At 39.9% G+C, this 16,741-nt stretch overlaps 1 protein-coding gene across 6 annotated transcripts in view; it reads left to right on the top strand.

Moving 5' to 3' along the window:
- Evi5 (ecotropic viral integration site 5) overlaps window positions 1–15,549 on the top strand; it is a 167,478-nt gene extending 151,929 nt beyond the window's left edge. For 4 of the 6 annotated variants that reach the window (XM_031337212.1, XM_031337211.1, XM_031337210.1 and 1 more), the window contains one exon: window positions 11,727–12,038. In XM_031337212.1, the coding sequence (XP_031193072.1) occupies window positions 11,727–12,038 (312 nt within the window). Of the gene's footprint in view, window positions 1–11,726 lie in introns of all 6 variants that reach the window. The other 2 variants (XM_031337208.1, XM_031337213.1) reach the window with 1 other exon arrangement.
- Window positions 15,550–16,741: the final 1,192 nt, after the last annotated feature.

Genomic DNA, 16,741 nt, shown 5'->3' with positions numbered 1-16,741 from the left:
TTTTTTTTGAAAATTGAGTTTCCAGATTTTTTTTATACTTTAAGTATACTACTGTTGCCAGATATATGATTTCTGGTTTTTAGATATATTTTTCAGCATGTTTGTTAAAATAGAGCAACTTACTCTATCAGTAGAGTGTTTTTCAGGCAGTCTTCCATAAAATACATTCAGTACCTGACTTTCGAGATTGAATCGTGATTTTTGACAGGAAAAGAAAATAGAGCTTACCTTAAAGATTTAGTCTTAGATGTGACACCACAAACAAGACACTAAAGGACAGGTGAGCTCTTAACTCTCATGCTTCAAAGAGCAGCAAGAAAACCAGAAAACAACTTTGAAAACAGTGGGTGAAGTACCGTGAGGTCAGATCCCTACCACCCATGCAAAAAGCCCAGCATGGTAATATAATCCCAGCACAAATGGATGGGGACAAGAACATTCTAGGACTCACTGGCCAGCCAGTCTGGCCAGCCGGTGAATCACAAGCTTAGTGAAAGACCTCATCCTAAAAAGTAAATGGGGAACAATAGAGGAAGACACTGGAGTTTGACCTCTAACCTATATAGACCCCCTAGACATAGATAGGTAGGTAGGTAGGTAGGTAGGTAGGTAGATACATAAACATTTGTGTAAGAAAATATACAAAAGCTTTCAATTTGAATATAAAAAGATGAATAATTCATTTATTAAGCAAATAAAGAATCTCAGTTGGGCAGTGGTGGCTCACACTTTAACCCAGGAGTCAGAGGCAGGTGGATCTCTTTGAGTGTGAGGTCAATCTGGTCTACACAATGAATACTAGAACAGCCAGAGCTACACAGAGAAACCCTGTCCCGAGCCCTCCCTTCCCCGCCCCAAAAAAAACCCTCAATAGAGTATTTTCTAAAATAATCTACAGATGACCAATAACCACAAGAAAAAAAGTTCAGCATCACTAACCATCAAAGAAATGCAAATCAAAACTACAGGAGTTTCTAATTCATACTAACCAGGAACATATAAGTTTATAATTAAAATTGACAAAGATGTGGAAAAAGCTGACCTCTGTACGTGGCAAATGGGAAGAGAAAATGGTACAGATGCTGTGGGAGATAATGCTCCATTTTCTCAAATGGCTAAGCATACTTACCATCTTGCCTAGGAGTTCCTCTTCTGCCTTTATACCCAAGAAAAATGAAATGTCTACACTGAAACATGTGCATGAATATTCATAACATTGTTTACAGTAGCCAGAAAATAAAGCCAGTCCAGACATCTATCAGCTGATGAGTGGAGAGATGCGGCATATCCATACAGCAGAAGGGGAATAGGCAACAGAAGAATATAATACTGATGTGCACTGTAGCATAGACTACACTAAGAGTGTAAGAATTCAGTCACAGAGGACCATACAATCAGTGATGCCACTTACACAAAAACACAGAACAGGACGATCTGTAGAGACAGCCACAGCTGAGTGGTTACCTGGAGTTGAGGAGAAGGTTGCAGGCAGACGGCATGTGTGGCAGCTCAGAGTGTGCAGTGTGATGTTTGGGTGATGACAGTACCACGGGTTGTTTGTGGGGATGGTGTGCAGCTCGATGGCCATGGTAAAACCTATTCAAACATGTGGGCTGCTGTGTCTCTGTATCTCTACCTGCTTTTTTCCCTTCATTTTGAGACAAAGTCTCACTATGTAACCAAGGCTGGCCTCTAATTTAAATTCTCCCTCCCAAGTTCTTGGATTGTAGTGTGTGTGCCAGTATATCTACTAACTCAGTAGCCATATTTGAAAATTGATGTTCTTAGTCATTTGAAAATTCTCTGAGTTCTCTGAGTAGAACTTATTATACTGTTTAAAGGTACTTTGTACGTAGATACTTGTACATCTTTTGAGAATGGATTCATAACTATCATATATCTTGAGTTTTCTGGTACCTAGAAAACTTCAAGACGACTGTCACTGACCTACTAAAAGAGACCATGGCATTTAGCATTTAGCACTTGTAATGTGTCAGACTCAGACCTGGGTCTTGATTTTCTGTTAACTTTGTTTACCATCCCTCATTCAATTTTATTTGTGGCTATTCAGGTTGTTTATGGCTGCCTAAACAGATAGTATAGGACTTGCAACACTGCCAAGTATATAGGTGACTCCCTAGCTGTGTTAGTATGGGGCAAATTTCTTGTCCCTCAGTTACCTTGTAGGAATTAGTGGTGGAATTGAAGTCATATCAGAAAGGCACTTCACACAATGCCAAGGACTAATATGTCCCCATCAAGTCAGTAGACCATAGAAGTATACGTTAAGATGATTAAGTAACTGTAATGGCATGACTTCCTGCTCTATGGTTCATTAAGCTTTCATTAAGTCATTCTTCAGCATAAACTGAGATTCTTCATAGTTTATCCCCTGCTTCTCAAGATCTAGATCCAGCCACACAAAATTCGTTTAGTTTCTCAACATGTAAGGTGTTCTCAGGCCTCTCTGTCTCTCACTATGCCACCTATACCTGAATTTCCCCTTGAACACCTGATTATCCTTAAAGACCCTTTGTCGTTCAGCATTCTCCCTCCTGGGCACTGCACGGTTTCTCCTGTGCTCTTCCTTGTACTCTGGTGTGACACCCCAACATCCAATGCACAGTCTCTTCTGCCTGACACAAGCTCTCTGATGGCAGGAGCCTTGCTTGCTTTTTTCTCCTTCAGCTTGCCAACATCTAGTACACTGTTTGTGGGTACACATTGGCTTGAGTTGATGGATTGATAAAAGCCCATCATATAGCTTCAGCAATTCCTATTAACATAATCAAGTCCAGTCAGAAAAGAAAAACTTCATGAGTTCATCTTGCTAACAGTCTGAGGGTTTTTTAATGCTCATCTAAAGGTTAAATCAAATTAAATATTCATGGTGCTTTGATCTAGCCTTAAAAGTTCAAACTGAAACAAGTGTGAAGTGATTTATTTCCTGTGATTGGTCATAAATTTACATAGAACCTCATACATTCATAACCTCGTCACCACTGGCATTAGACTGCTGTCTAAATATTGCTAATGGTTTCAATTTTGTCAAGACCCATCAGCTGCCAGGAAGACTGCCTTCGGCAATAGTCTCTCTTTGCTTGCCCACAGGACTGTATAGAGGTTCCTCCGTGTGACAGTCAGACTCTCTGGAGATGGCTCCCTCCCTTCTACTCTGGAAACTAGTGGACAGGATCAGTTTCTCCAATTCCAAACTTTCTGCTTTTCACATGTTGGTTCACATATCTTACCTGCTTCTGAATGTGAATTATCATTGTGTTTTATACATTTTTACATAGAATCTTCAATTTCTTAAGTTCTCAGTGTTTTTAATGACTTAATGCTTTCTTTTTTTAAAAGTTACTAGTATTTCAGTGGAGTGTCTCAGTATTTTAGTTTAGACAACTTCTTAAGTACTGCATCTTAGGGTTAAGAAGCCCCGGCCTCCAGGTGACCCCTTGTGTGGGTTCCTCTTTGAGTTTTCTGAAAATCTTTTGCTTTGGGTGCTTGTTTCTAGTTTTAATCTCTGGTGTGTTTATAATACAGTTTTTTAAGAAGCTGATAATTTTAAAAAATTTAGAGCCTGGTTGTACATACATTACATTATAATTTATAATTCCTGTGTTTAGGAAATCAGAGTAGTCCTCAGCTTGGCAATGATGAAAAAAGAAAGAAAATGTAGCATGCAATTACTTATTTTCATTTATTTCATTTATTCTGAAATCTGGAAAAACTATTAAAAGTATTCTATAAAGAATCCAACAAAATGATTGAGCAAACAAGGGTGGGTAAGATGTGACTGCCGTGCTTTATGCCTGCTTTCCTATATGAAGCATAATGTATAGTTAACTATTGGTGTTGAGGACTGCCTACAGAAGTGTTATTCAGCTTAGAAAGATCTGTGCTTTACTGAATTGATATACACAGGCGAATGTACAGATGGAGCTCTGCCATCTGATATGACTCAGCCTTGGAAACTTCCTGCAACTGTTTGCAGCTCACATGACTCACTTCAATAGTTCAGACCTTGTCTAGGAGTGATCAAAGTTCATTTGGTTAGGGGTTTTTATTTGGTATTCGGATGGCTTTTTCCACTTTGTTGTGGATTGTCTTTCAAAATACCCGATGCTCTTTCCTCACTTTTAAATCTCAGAGTTTGGGATTTGTCTGGACCATGCAATCTCTGCTCACACACAGAGAAAAGTTATTTTAACTTGAATAATATGCATCGTTATCTATAAAATGCCATATAAATCTTTTTATTGATATCTTACTGTGTGAATTGCTTTGTTTAGATGTCAAAATTGGAAAAATATTATTTGTGTCACTTTAAAATCAAGAAAAATGAACTCTAACTCTTTTTTTTTTGTTCTGTGTTTTTGGTTTTTTGGGGGGTTTTTTTGTTTTTGAGGCAGGGTTTCTCAGTGTAGCCCTGGCTGTCCTGGAACTCACTCTGGAGACCAGGCTGGCCTCGAACTCAGAAATCCTCCTGCCTCTACCTCCCAAGTGCTGGGATTAAAGGCGTGCGCCACCACCGCCTGGCTGAACTCTAACTCTTGATAAGTTAATGATATTCTAGCGTGTGCCTTAAAAACTGCAAACACAGAGAGAACGTGTTATCTCCCCTGACTCTGTGGGTACTTGCCCAGGTGACCAGATTTTCTCAGCACAGATTTCTCTGCTACTTAGTAATGGTCTCTATCTAGAAGCTTCAAGACTCTGAAATTAGATCACTTGTTTGTTGTACAAAAGAAATTTAGCATACAGTGGCTTAGTTTCTAGAGTAAACTGATGGTAAGTTCTAAAATACTTACATATATTTTAAAATCTCTGCAGATTCTTCCTATTCAAAAATGTTAGTGCCATTCTTAATGTAAAATAGTTGTAGTTGTTGCTATTAGCATTTGATGTTTAAGTTTTCGCTATCATGCAGTTAGAAACTCTGCTGCTTCCTGTCAAAGCCTAAGTAAATTCATCAGACTATGAACATAACAGTTTCCTGTTTTCTTATTAACTATACAGCATTTTGTGTTTTATTCCTTGTGGGTTATATATCTCACCACCTTCCTTTGCCAGCTGCCAGATGGTTGGGGTTTCTGTGCTTACAGAGAAAGCCTGAGTTCTGATCTCTCTGTTAGTGCAGGGCTAAGGTTTTACTAATTTTTAAAGTTGTGGTAAATGTATCCAGTATCTTAAATGTTACTTACATACATTCTTCATGTTCTTACTTTTACTCATGCATAACATGATGAAGTAGTCCACATCAGGTAAGAAACAATGCCCTCCCGTTCCTATGTGAGTGTTTCCATCTGTCTGATTGCTGATATTTGCAATGGATGGCATGAATATGGTCAGGGCTTGTCCAAAATTCTACCCAGCTTTTTAATGTAGTTCACATCTTCTGAATCAGAATGCTAAATTATTCAAAACTGATTTTAAAATCATCCCCGTAGTCCAAGGACTAAGGATAGAGATAAAATTGTTCAGCAACAAATATGTTATGCTTTTCTGGAATGCTTCCTTAAAATATAAAACTCCAGCATCAGACCTATCTATATTCTCAACCATGCACAAGGTCCTGGATTCAGTACCCAGTAATTGAATGAATAAATGACTTCTTTTATTTTTCGGTTGAGATAGGTCTTACTCTATTGCCCAGGCTGGGGTTGCAGGCCTGTGCCACTGCACTTGGCCAGAAAGTGGGTTTTATTTGTTATTTTATAAGTTGGGTTGCATGTGAGCAGTGCTTTTTCTGTTTTTATCACTGTCACAGATCAACTTGCAAGTCAGTTTTGAAGCACATTTGAGTATGTGGGAATTTTTTTTATATTTTTATTTTACATGTATGACTGTTTTGCTTGCATTATGTATGTACATTAGGTGCATGTCTTATGCCCATGGAGGCCAAAAGAGGGTGTTGGATCCCTTGAAACTGATTATAAGCCACCATGTGGGTACTGAGAACCAAACCCAGGACCTCTATAGGAACAGCAAGTGTTCTTAACCACTGAGCCATCTCTCCAGCCCCCTTTATTTCTTGAGACAGGGTCTCTAATGGAGCATGTCTCCACCTTCTCCTTGTGGTGGGAATGTAGATGTATTCCACCACATCAGCTTTTAATGGGTACAAAGGACATGAACTCAGAGCCTCGCACATGTGTAGCAAGCACTTTACCTACTGACCCACCTCCATAGGCCCCAAGGCTGTGCTTTTAGTAAACATGAGGTGTGTCTGGTGCTGTGGTACATCTATGAGTCTCAGCAGCTGAGGAGAAGAGGGAGAAAGACCAGTTTAAGATTATCTTCAGCTGCAGGCACTAGTCAGTTAAAGGACCATGTGGTAAACATGAAGGCAAACCAGAAGTGAAATTTAAGGGTATGAACTCTTGCCACCTTTCTGGCTTGTAGCTTAAACATGGAAGTCAAAGTTCTTAAAAATGGTGTGACCCTTGTGTGGATTTTATGCTTCTTGATATACATCTTAAAGAACTGTCCAGGCACCTCTGAGAGCTGTGTACTCAGAAGTATTGTTGTTCCTTAGAATGGTGTGTGTGTGTGTGTGTGTCTCGGGCAGGGGGTGGGTGTAGGATTGAAACTTCCCAGCAGGAGGATTGTTTAAGCAGATCGTGGTGCATTTCTAAATGAGGTAGCGCTCAACCATCAAAAGATGGCGAGACTACGAAGTATAGTGAACCACCAGGTGGGAAGCAGGCGGAAGGCCGTGCACATAGTGACCAATAAGTTTAGACCAATCTCAGAAGACTTGATTAATGTTAATATTTGTCTCAGGATTATAGGCCGTGGAATTGCTTTGTTTCCTAGCTTGTCTTTAGTTGATATGCTATTTATATAATAAGTTTATAATAAAACTAAAGGCACAATAGAGGCAATGTTGGCAGTTACCTGGCAGCTTCTTTTTATGTAGAGCATGTCCTCACAAGAATGAAATGACTGAATAGTTTACCAGGGCTCAGAAGAGTGTGTGTGGTAAGGAAAGCAAGACTTACTGGTTTTCTTTTTAAATAATTCCCATTGCCTTTTTGTATCAGAGGAATAAAGTCTTCTCCTGGGGGGGGGGGGATGAAATGACTGTAAATATACTTATCTGTAGGTGTGTAGCTGTCAGTATACTTATCTGTAGGTATGTAACTATCAGTCCCCTCTGTTGTTTTGTCCTGCTTCTCTTAGATCTGCTTCACGTCTCTGGTAATAAATTTGACTGTTTCAGGTTTAAGACTGAGGAATAAGTACAGGTTCAAGGCAGACAGGTCTCAGCAAGGGGGAAGTGGACATAAGCTCTCACCAGGCCAAGAAGCAACCTAAAATTGACACCCACTTGCAAGGGAAAATTTCATTTTCTTCATTGGATTCTCACTGGGTATATTAACCACACTTAAGGGTAGGCTCTGTGCCTAGCAGTAAATGGCCAGAACAGAATGAACTCAATGGTATTTTTGTCTCACTTGCTTTGTTTGGGCTTTTTATGTCTTACTGGTCTTTTGCTTGTTTATCGTGGTTCCTGATTTTGTGTTTTTATAGTGTGTGTATAAATTCGTGCACAAGTGTATGAGCATGTGTAAGTGCATGTGCCTGTGTGTAGTGTGTGGTGTGTGAGTGCATGTGCCTGTGTGTAGTGTGTGGTGTGTGAGTGCATGTGCCTGTGTATAGTGTGTGGTGTGTGAGTGCATGTGCCTGTGTGTAGTGTGTGGTGTGTGAGTGCATGTGCCTGTGTGTGGTATGTGGGGTTTGTTTCTTATGCTTTCTCTCTCTTTCTTTCTAATTCTGCTCTGTTTGCTTTTTTGTTTGCCAGTTTGTTTTCTAGAGAAAGAAGAGATGGAGCTGGGTGGGTAGGAAGAATCTAAGAGAAGTTGGGGAGAGAAAACAATGATCAGAAGTTTTTGTTTTTTGGTTTTTGTTTTTTTTTTTTTTTTGGTTTTTCTTTTGTTTTTTTTGAGACAGGGTTTCTCTGTGTAGCCCTGGCTGTCCTGGAACTCACTTTGTAGACCAGGCTGGCCTGGAACTCAGAAATCCACCTGCCTCTGCCTCCCAAGTGCTGGGATTAAAGGCGTGCACCACCACCACCCCAGCGATCAGAAGATATTTTATGAAAAAAAATTTTTTTTCAGTTGAAAAAGATTGAGGAGTGAAAAAAACAATAGGAAGTTGACTTGGAATGTTAACCTTGATCTTCTTTCTAAGATAGTCTACCCAAGACCCTTCTCTTAGAGTGTCTCAAGACTCTAGAAAAGGCTCCTTTACTTATAATGTGAGGCATGATTCCTCTGTTTCCATAGCAAATCTCCGTGGCTCTTTCTCTCTCCTCTCTCCCCAGCTTCTTAGTGAATCTCAGAACCACTTCAAAGCACAGTGGGAACTTTAAAACACATATCTGATTTCACCTAGGAATTTCACAACTAAGGAATTTTTTTTGCTTGGTATCATAAGAATACTTGTTTATATTTGTCCAGGAATTAATAAAGGCAGTAAGCCTCCAAGTAATTTGCTTAAGCTATATGTACTTTTTAAGATACACAGAGCTAGATGTCATGATTCAGCCTCTGAATCTCAGTATTTGGGGTGGTTAAGGCAGGAAGGTCACACGTTCAATGTTAACCACCTGAGCAACATAGTCAATAGTTTTCATTAATGGTTTTGTTTTTGATTGACCCAAAAGATTATCCTGTAAGACCAGAAATACAAAGTGAACACATTGCTGGAGCAGCAGTGTTTAATTTAATATGTGTGTCAGGGGTCATTTAGTTTGACATTCATTGCTAAACTCTGCCTGTGTCCCCAAAGGAGACAACTGTATGAAACAGCTAGTTTAAAAAGAATGCTCCCAGAGCCCACCTGGGGGAGGAAATGCATTGGCTTACAACAACCTGTGTGTGTCTACTGGGGAGTCTACCAAGACAAGGCAGGCACTCATTTTATCTGGAAGATAAAAGTTTTGACACTGGGTTTGTTCTCACTGACTCAGCCCCATTGCGTTTGAAATAATGCCACAGAGGCATTCATTTTCTTGTATTTTCCTGTCACTCAGGGTTAAGCCAAAGGCTCCTTGTGCAGTAGACCAGTGTCCTCCCTCCTTGTGTAGCAGACTAGAGTCCTCCCTCCTTGTGTAGTAGACCAGAGTCCTCCCTCTTTGTACATTAGACCAGTGCTCTCCCCTCTCTACAGATCTCACACCCTCAGTATCTCAGACTCTCATGAGATTCCAGGATTTCTGCTCATTACCTGGAAGAGGTCTTTTGTTTTCCCCCAATTAACTCCTGAAAGTCTAGTAATGAGTGTTAAGAATACTGTGTTTACAACAAAAAAAGGAAGACCTTCAATGGTGCAGAAAGCCTGCCATTGGCCTTCTACCCAAGCCCCTGGACACGATGAAGACCTCCAGTGGATTTGCCCATATGTAGCCCTTTGGAAATCATGCCTAGTACCCTGAAATTCCCTGCCCAGGTGCTGACTTTTAGTCCCACACAAGTCTTCCTCATCACAACCCAGCATGCCCATTCTGTAGTCCAAGACATTGGGAAGGCGTGGCTTCAGTCTTAACAACATCATCTCACAAAACCAAAAAATTCCTCTTCTTTGTTCTATCCGAAGCTCTAAAAGAGGCTTTAGCCATCACCCTTGATGTTGAGAAACTGAGTCTTCAAGCCCATAGTTAATTTTCTGTACTTGCATCATCTGATAAAGGCTGTAGCATGTTCATTATGGTACACGTTGTTAGGGCAGAGGAAAACCACAGCTTTCCAAACAATTGACAAGTTGTGGTTCTTCTGCCTCTCCCCTGTAACAGCAGGAAGAAGGAAGACACGTGTCCCATAATATTTCCTCAGAAGGATCTGGGGTAAAAAAGAGAAAGAAAGAGATTAACTGACTGAACTCGGCACTCAGAGCTATAAATCATGTGTTGCAATATGGCGAAGGGATGTTGCATCAGAGCATGGCAGTTGTAGTAAAGCTCTGGCTCTCATGGCCCGGCTTCTTACACCATTCTGTGTTTTCGCTGAAGATTCAATGCTGAGTTTAGGGTCCCTCAGCTGTGCCAAGGGACCACATGCTACTTTAGTTCACTGTCTCTCAGTATAATTTTCTTCTCTTGCTGTAGGATAGGGACACTTTATAGCTAAAGTAATGCCTGAGCCAGATAATAACATTACTGAACTGAGCATTTCTTGTTCCAGTTGTTACAAACAAGCAAGGAATTGCTAAAATGTCTTCACTTCTTCCTGGAAGTCTTGTCAGGAAAGCCAGGAGGCAGCGTGGCAAGGTTATAATGGCTTTTCTCTCAGAACCGTTAGTTTTGAAAGTGTTTGTAACATTTCCTGTCTGTTTCACATTGCCTTTATCTCAAGATTTGAAAGATAGTGACTAGGAGCTTGTCACTGAGAACAGGGATAGAGGTTGATAGGAATGAAGAATGTAGGAACGTGAAGTGTGTCTTAGCATATCCTTTAATCCTCAACATAGGTGGTAGCTCATTAGCCATTTTTTGCTGTTCTTAATTCCACTTTTTTATAGGGAAAATAGACACAGTACACAGAACAAGTGAAAGTCAAAATTTACTTTATATTTTCAGCATAAGTTTCTGAGGGCAAGATGATGTCTAACTATATAATAAGAGTGTTGGTGCCCATGGTCATGGTGAGCACGGAGCTTTGATGGGCTTGCAGCAGAGCAGCAGCAGCACCTCTGGGAAAGGTACTTATGGAGAATGTAGTTGAAGGTTAAAAGAGCTAACAGTTTCCCAGCACAAATCCAGGAGGCTTTTGCCTTCTTAGGCCTTTATATAAGACATATAGAGACATGGAAATCTCTAGGGAAAGAACAGAGGTATGGTTACCAAGTAAAAAAGAAAGGGAAAAAAATTAATCCTCTTGAGAGAAGTCAGAGGAGCGTAGAGAGGACGCAAAGGTAACACACAAGGTGGGCATATTGCCCCGAATTTGATTTGTTAGAATGTAGTGGCCTATGAAATTGGAGAATGTTGCATGTATTCATGCTGGCCTCAAACTTGTTATGTAGTTGAGAATAACATTAAATTCACAATCCTCCTGCCCCCATCTCCCAGTGCTGAAACTACAGGAGTTCCTCGCCAAGCCTAGGTTATGCAGAATGGGGGTAGAGTGTATAGACTTGTGTATGCTACACAAACACCCAACCAACTTATCTACTTCACTAGTTCCAAGACTTAAAAATTTGGTGTTTTCTGATTAGTTTTTGTCATTTACAGAATTAAGGTGATATGCTTTTGAGATGGTGTGTGTTATAGTGAAGAGTACATACCTCCTAGGAATGCAGCTAATATTTTCAGATGAATTGATAGGCTGTCTGTTATTTACTTCAGAATAATCCAGTGATAAGAATGGTATAATTTATAATGCAACCAGACTTACTATGATATGTGGGTCAGGTGATGCGTGCATGGAGTTCATATTATTTTTAGCACAGTAAAGTTGTAGTTGAAATTAAAACTACTAGCTTTGAAGCTAGTTTCAGGTTTCTCTCAAGTTTATTTCCTAATCTATAAATGAGAATAATAAAGCTTAGTAATTGCACTGTTAGAGTCAGTTAGAATGAATTATGTCCTATTACATAACATATTTCTATAAGTAAAAAGATCAAGAATTGTCTTCCTTGAGTCTAAACCCCTGCTTTTTCATGGGCCGGTCATGTGCCTCGGTTTGAGTCATCCAATAACCTGGACTTTATTCTCACAGATCAGATGCCTAAAAGGCCAGCGGGACTTCTCCAGCCGACCGCCTTTTGATGGAATCCACATTGTCAGCCATCTAATAGGAGACGATGAATTGTTCCACTCGTCGGATGAAGATTTTATAGATAATTCCATACAGGAAAGTGCCATTGGTTTTCCTTTGCACAGAAAATCTGGCCCAATGTCTCTGAATCCCACTTTGGCAGATGGCAGTGAGAGTGAAGCAGAAGACGGTGTGTTGGGAACTCAGGAGAGTGACCCTGAGGCTCCACAGAAGCAGCTCCCTCAGAGAGAGTCCTACTCAACTACCGTCTGATCAATTGTCACTGTGACAGCTGGAGTCCTGAGGGCCGGAGTCATCCCTTGTCCTGTACATATATGTCTGTTTACAGTCTTGCCTGACTGTCTTTGCCAAATGCTCACTGAATTTCCATTGCCACAGTAGACTGAAATATGCTGATTGGTAAATGGGGTTCTAACAGTATTACTGAATATAAATTTTTCCTATTTAGAAAATACTGCTATGTCTAAATGTGAGATCTGTTTAAGAATTGAGGACTATGGGAAGTTGGATTCTTTTTAAACAAAACTGCTCTTGTGCAATATTTTATGCTCATTGAACAAACTGTATATTGTGTTTATTAATTTGTCTCCAAGTCAGAACATAGATGTGATTTAACCTGTGCTTTAGGATATCTTTCTTCACTAAAATTCAGTTCTGTTAGTGGCCATTGGAGACTGTCACACAAACACCTTTTCTTTGTATAACTTCTAAACACAAAGTAATTGTCTGTTCTGAAAAGTTTTTTTTTGTTTTAGTTTCTAAGTTTTATGTGTCTTATACTTATGTGTGTTAGTCAGAATAGTAGCAGATTAACTACAGATATATTATTTGTACATAATTATAAATCTATCACCCATCACCTCTTACATGAATAGCAAACATTGACAAGGACTGCCTGTAGCATTCCAACAGGACTTCTGTAGATAACAGGTTAAAAGAAATCTAAATAGAGATCAGACACTACTGACTTAGCAACTGTAGTAACTCAATAGCAGATTCATAACTGGTTGCTGTTCAAACGCTACTGATGAAGTCCTTTCCGTCATTCTTAACTAATAAACTTTTGATGATTAAAGAGGCACATGCTACTTCATGCTAATCTATTTAATATAATTTAGCACTAAGAATAAGGTCCAAGATGCACAGTAAATATATCTGAAAAAAAATGTTGTGAGTATTGTATTTAAATTCTTTAGTTTCTAACTGACAGGTAAAGCCATAAGAAACCTTTACTCTTAGTTGTTTCCTTGTGTTCAGACTTTTTCTCTGGAAAGCCGAATGCCTGTTAGTTGTGAATTGAGAAAGGGCACTCAGCCTGTGGAGTGGCTGCAGGCCGGGGCTCACTGGATGCCTCCACACTCTTTTTTGTTAGCAGCCTAGGAAAGCCTAGGAAAGCCATAGTGGAAAATAGAATTTAGTACATTTATGGAAGTACATTCTTACACAGAATGTTGTATACATAAAGAAAAATGTTTTACAAAATGGAGTAGAAGAAACAAAAGTAGTTTTCATTCTAAGACTGTGTGATGCCTTATGCTGCATTGTGAGTTAGGCTTTCCCAGCAAGGCTGTGCTAGCTACTCTCTTGCTTGACAGACAACATTGGAAACATGCCTTCTGGGTCTAGAGCACCCACAGAATTCTCGTATTTAATTTACCTGTGATCACAAGCTAGTTATTGGAGGTATTAATTCAAATCTCTCTCTCCAGGTTTTTCAAAAGGTCTAGCTAATGAGTTTTTCAGTTCCCTGCTCTCTGGCAATAAAATAAGTTTTATTTAAATCTGTTTCCTAAGAATCTAATGTAGAGATGGGCATTCATAAGCATCGGAGTCAAGTCTCTCCGTGTGAGTAGACTTGCTCTGAGAGTTGACAGCACTGTCAGGGTATATAGTCCTTTAGGGTTCTCCTGTGTGGTTCTGTACTCTTAGTCCAGGAGGTTGTCAATAGCCCAGTGAAGTGAAATGACTTGTAGCCCTGTTATTTATCTCCATCTGCATCAGGAAACCTGAATGGGCTAGCAGTATAGCTCGGAAGTTAGAATGCTTCCCTAAAATGCCCACAACCCCATGTTCAATCCCAGCACCACCACAAAACAAACAAGCTCAGAGAACGTCCTAATATTCTTTCTGGTTTGAAGTAGGTGTAAAATAACCTTAGTAATGAAACTTTAATTCATTGATGCTCTTGTGATTTGTACAGTGAAAAGCTAGAAGCAACATCTATTCGAGGTCTTTGAGTCAAGTCAGGTGTGGGGGTGGCATGCCTACATCTGCTACCTCTGGAAGCTGAGGCAGTAAGATTGCTTGAGTACAAGTCCAGCCTGAGTAACAGGAAGATTTTGTCTCAAAAAAAATTTGTTTTAATTTACATACACCTGAGAGAAATGTAAAATCTTTCTGGCCATCAGGGTCCTGTAGGATATTATGCCCTGATCTTGCTCCATTTCATTCAAACTAATGTTAAGTATCTGTTTAGGACTTTGAGGTGTTGGACTGTGATCTAATGATGAATTTTACTTCATCTGGTATTTTTGCGTCTTTCAAATGGTATCTGTTCACACCCTATGACCTGAAGGATGTTCTAGGGAGAGTGGGTGGATGACAGAGGACAGAAAAGCTTGCTCTGACAATGACGTTCCTGCTCTCGTTTCTGCCCCAGGTAATACACTAAAAGAGAGGCTGCAAGCTCAGATGTTAGGATCCAGAAAGCAGTTCAACAAACTTTTTTTTTTCAGTACTGGGGATGGAACCCAGTACCATACACAGTGGGTAAGCTCTCTACCCCTGTGCCACACCCAGAGTCTGACTTCTTCAAAATCAGTGCATATATTTTCTTTATGGAGAATGGGGCCAAAGAGATTGTTTTATCAACTTCTACTCTGGTTCCTTGTTGTTTGAATTTTTTGTTTTGGTTTGTTTTTGTTTTATTTGGCCAGTTAGAGCCTTTGATGGTTGATGGAAACATCATTTTCCAGCTAACTGGCTGTTTAGGTTGAAAACAAGAGAAAAAGCCTTTTCCATCCCTGAGCACAATGCAGCTTGTGAATTTCCAGGCAGTGCCTTTGATTGAAAATAATGTCTACTGCTTTTGAAGCATATTCCTGGCATCATAAGAAGTCATTTGGTTCCTTATTCACCATTTGCATAATGCACTGTAATATTCAATTTTTAAAAGTTAAGGATATCAATTATGTTTTGGTAAGCTTTTCATGGCCAGCATGGTTATTGCACAATACCAAGACATTGATGGCCAACATTTGTAGAATCAGTAACTTACTTACTAAAGCAATGAGTTTTAATTTGAAGCTCTAGATTAGCAAATAATTTTTAATTAATTTTTTTTTTCTTTTTTTGGTTTTTCAAGACAGGGTTTCTCTGTATAGCCCTGGCTGTCCTGGAACTCACTCTGTAGACCAGGCTGGCCTCGAACTCAGAAATCCACCTGCCTCTGCCTCCCAAGTGCTGGGATTAAAGGCGTGCGCCACCACTGCCCGGCTTTACTTAATTTCTTATTAATTCTGAAATTAAAATTTCTTATGACAATAGGGTAGATGCTACTTAAAATCCAACTTTTATGTTACATCTGTGGATCTACATGCCTCTTTCCTGCAGAGAAGAGATGGCACAGGGTAACACATTGGACATGCAAAGTTACAAGTGTATTTCGTTGTACTGTTGGGTTTTCTTAATTGTAACACTGTATAACCTAAAATGTTTACTTGTGCCTTTGCTTTAAATAATTAAAGTTTCTCATTTTACAAAATTTTATTTCTGTAAATTATTAACTTTAAGAGTGAGGGGCACCTGGATCCTATTATGGATATTTGGGTACAGAGAGGATTGGTACTGCTGAGGTCTGTGCCCAACAATGGGATGTCACGTCCACCTGCTCCACGCACAGGACCACACAGTGTGCATGCAGTTGGTATCAGTTTCATAGACATCCAAATGTCTAGATTTGTTTCCTTCCAAACTGTGGCATTTAAGTATTAGTGGCATATTTTCATCACAAATATAGTTTAGGTTATTGAAGGCATTATCTGTGAATTCAGTAATACATTCAGATTTGTGTGATTTAGGTATCACATGGAGGCTACGCAGGTTAGTTTAGAACTGGGTGCTCTCATGGCACTCATGAAGAATCACAAGACGTTTTCAAGAGGAATCCTCCAGGATCCTCTACCTTGGAAGATTCCAGTCTTTGGTGCAGTGCGTGCTGCATACTGTAAGATGCTTGCAGTATCCACAGCCTCTACGAACTAGATGCCAGTAGCATACATGTCTTCAATTGAGGCAGACTATCTCCAGGTGCGGAGCAAGGAGGAATTATTTAGTGAAGTTCCTAGGAAATGGGTGCTGATTGACTGGACACAAACTTGTCAAGGACCCATGAGAAAAGGACAGAACTTCTCCTTCCTCGTAGTGTGAGGCTCAAAGAAAAGGCAAAATCTTCCTTCAGATCCAAGTGTAGCTGTTGATAGTGTATAGAGAAAATGTCCACCATAGCTTTCTTCCATTGGGTGTTTATGGCCTCAGGTGGCTTCCCTGCAGGGATTGCCCCTACCCAGATTAGCTAAGTCTATTCTCTTGATCCATCTGTATATCATAGACCCTGCCTTCTTTATCTGAATATAGTAACCACACCTTGTTCAGCTGTATACAACAACTCCGCTTTTCAGTTCAACTGTAGGTAACACGCATGCAAGATTCCCGGTTCAACTGTATGTAACACACACTCGAGATTCCTGGTTCAACTGTAGGTAACACGAATTCAAGATTCCCTGTTCAACTGTATGTAACACACATGCGAGATTCCTGGTTCAACTGTAGGTAACACGCATGCGAGATTCCCAGTTCAACTGTAGGTAATACACATGCGAGATTCCCTGCCACGCACACTTGCGTGATGGCGGTGTTTGAGGCGAAAACTTCAAGGAAAGTCAGCCTCCTGCCTC

This window comes from Mastomys coucha, unplaced genomic scaffold (assembly GCF_008632895.1).
Source record: "Mastomys coucha isolate ucsf_1 unplaced genomic scaffold, UCSF_Mcou_1 pScaffold22, whole genome shotgun sequence".
Lineage (NCBI taxonomy): Eukaryota > Metazoa > Chordata > Mammalia > Rodentia > Muridae > Mastomys > Mastomys coucha.
This window is presented reverse-complemented; position numbering and strand designations above follow the sequence as displayed.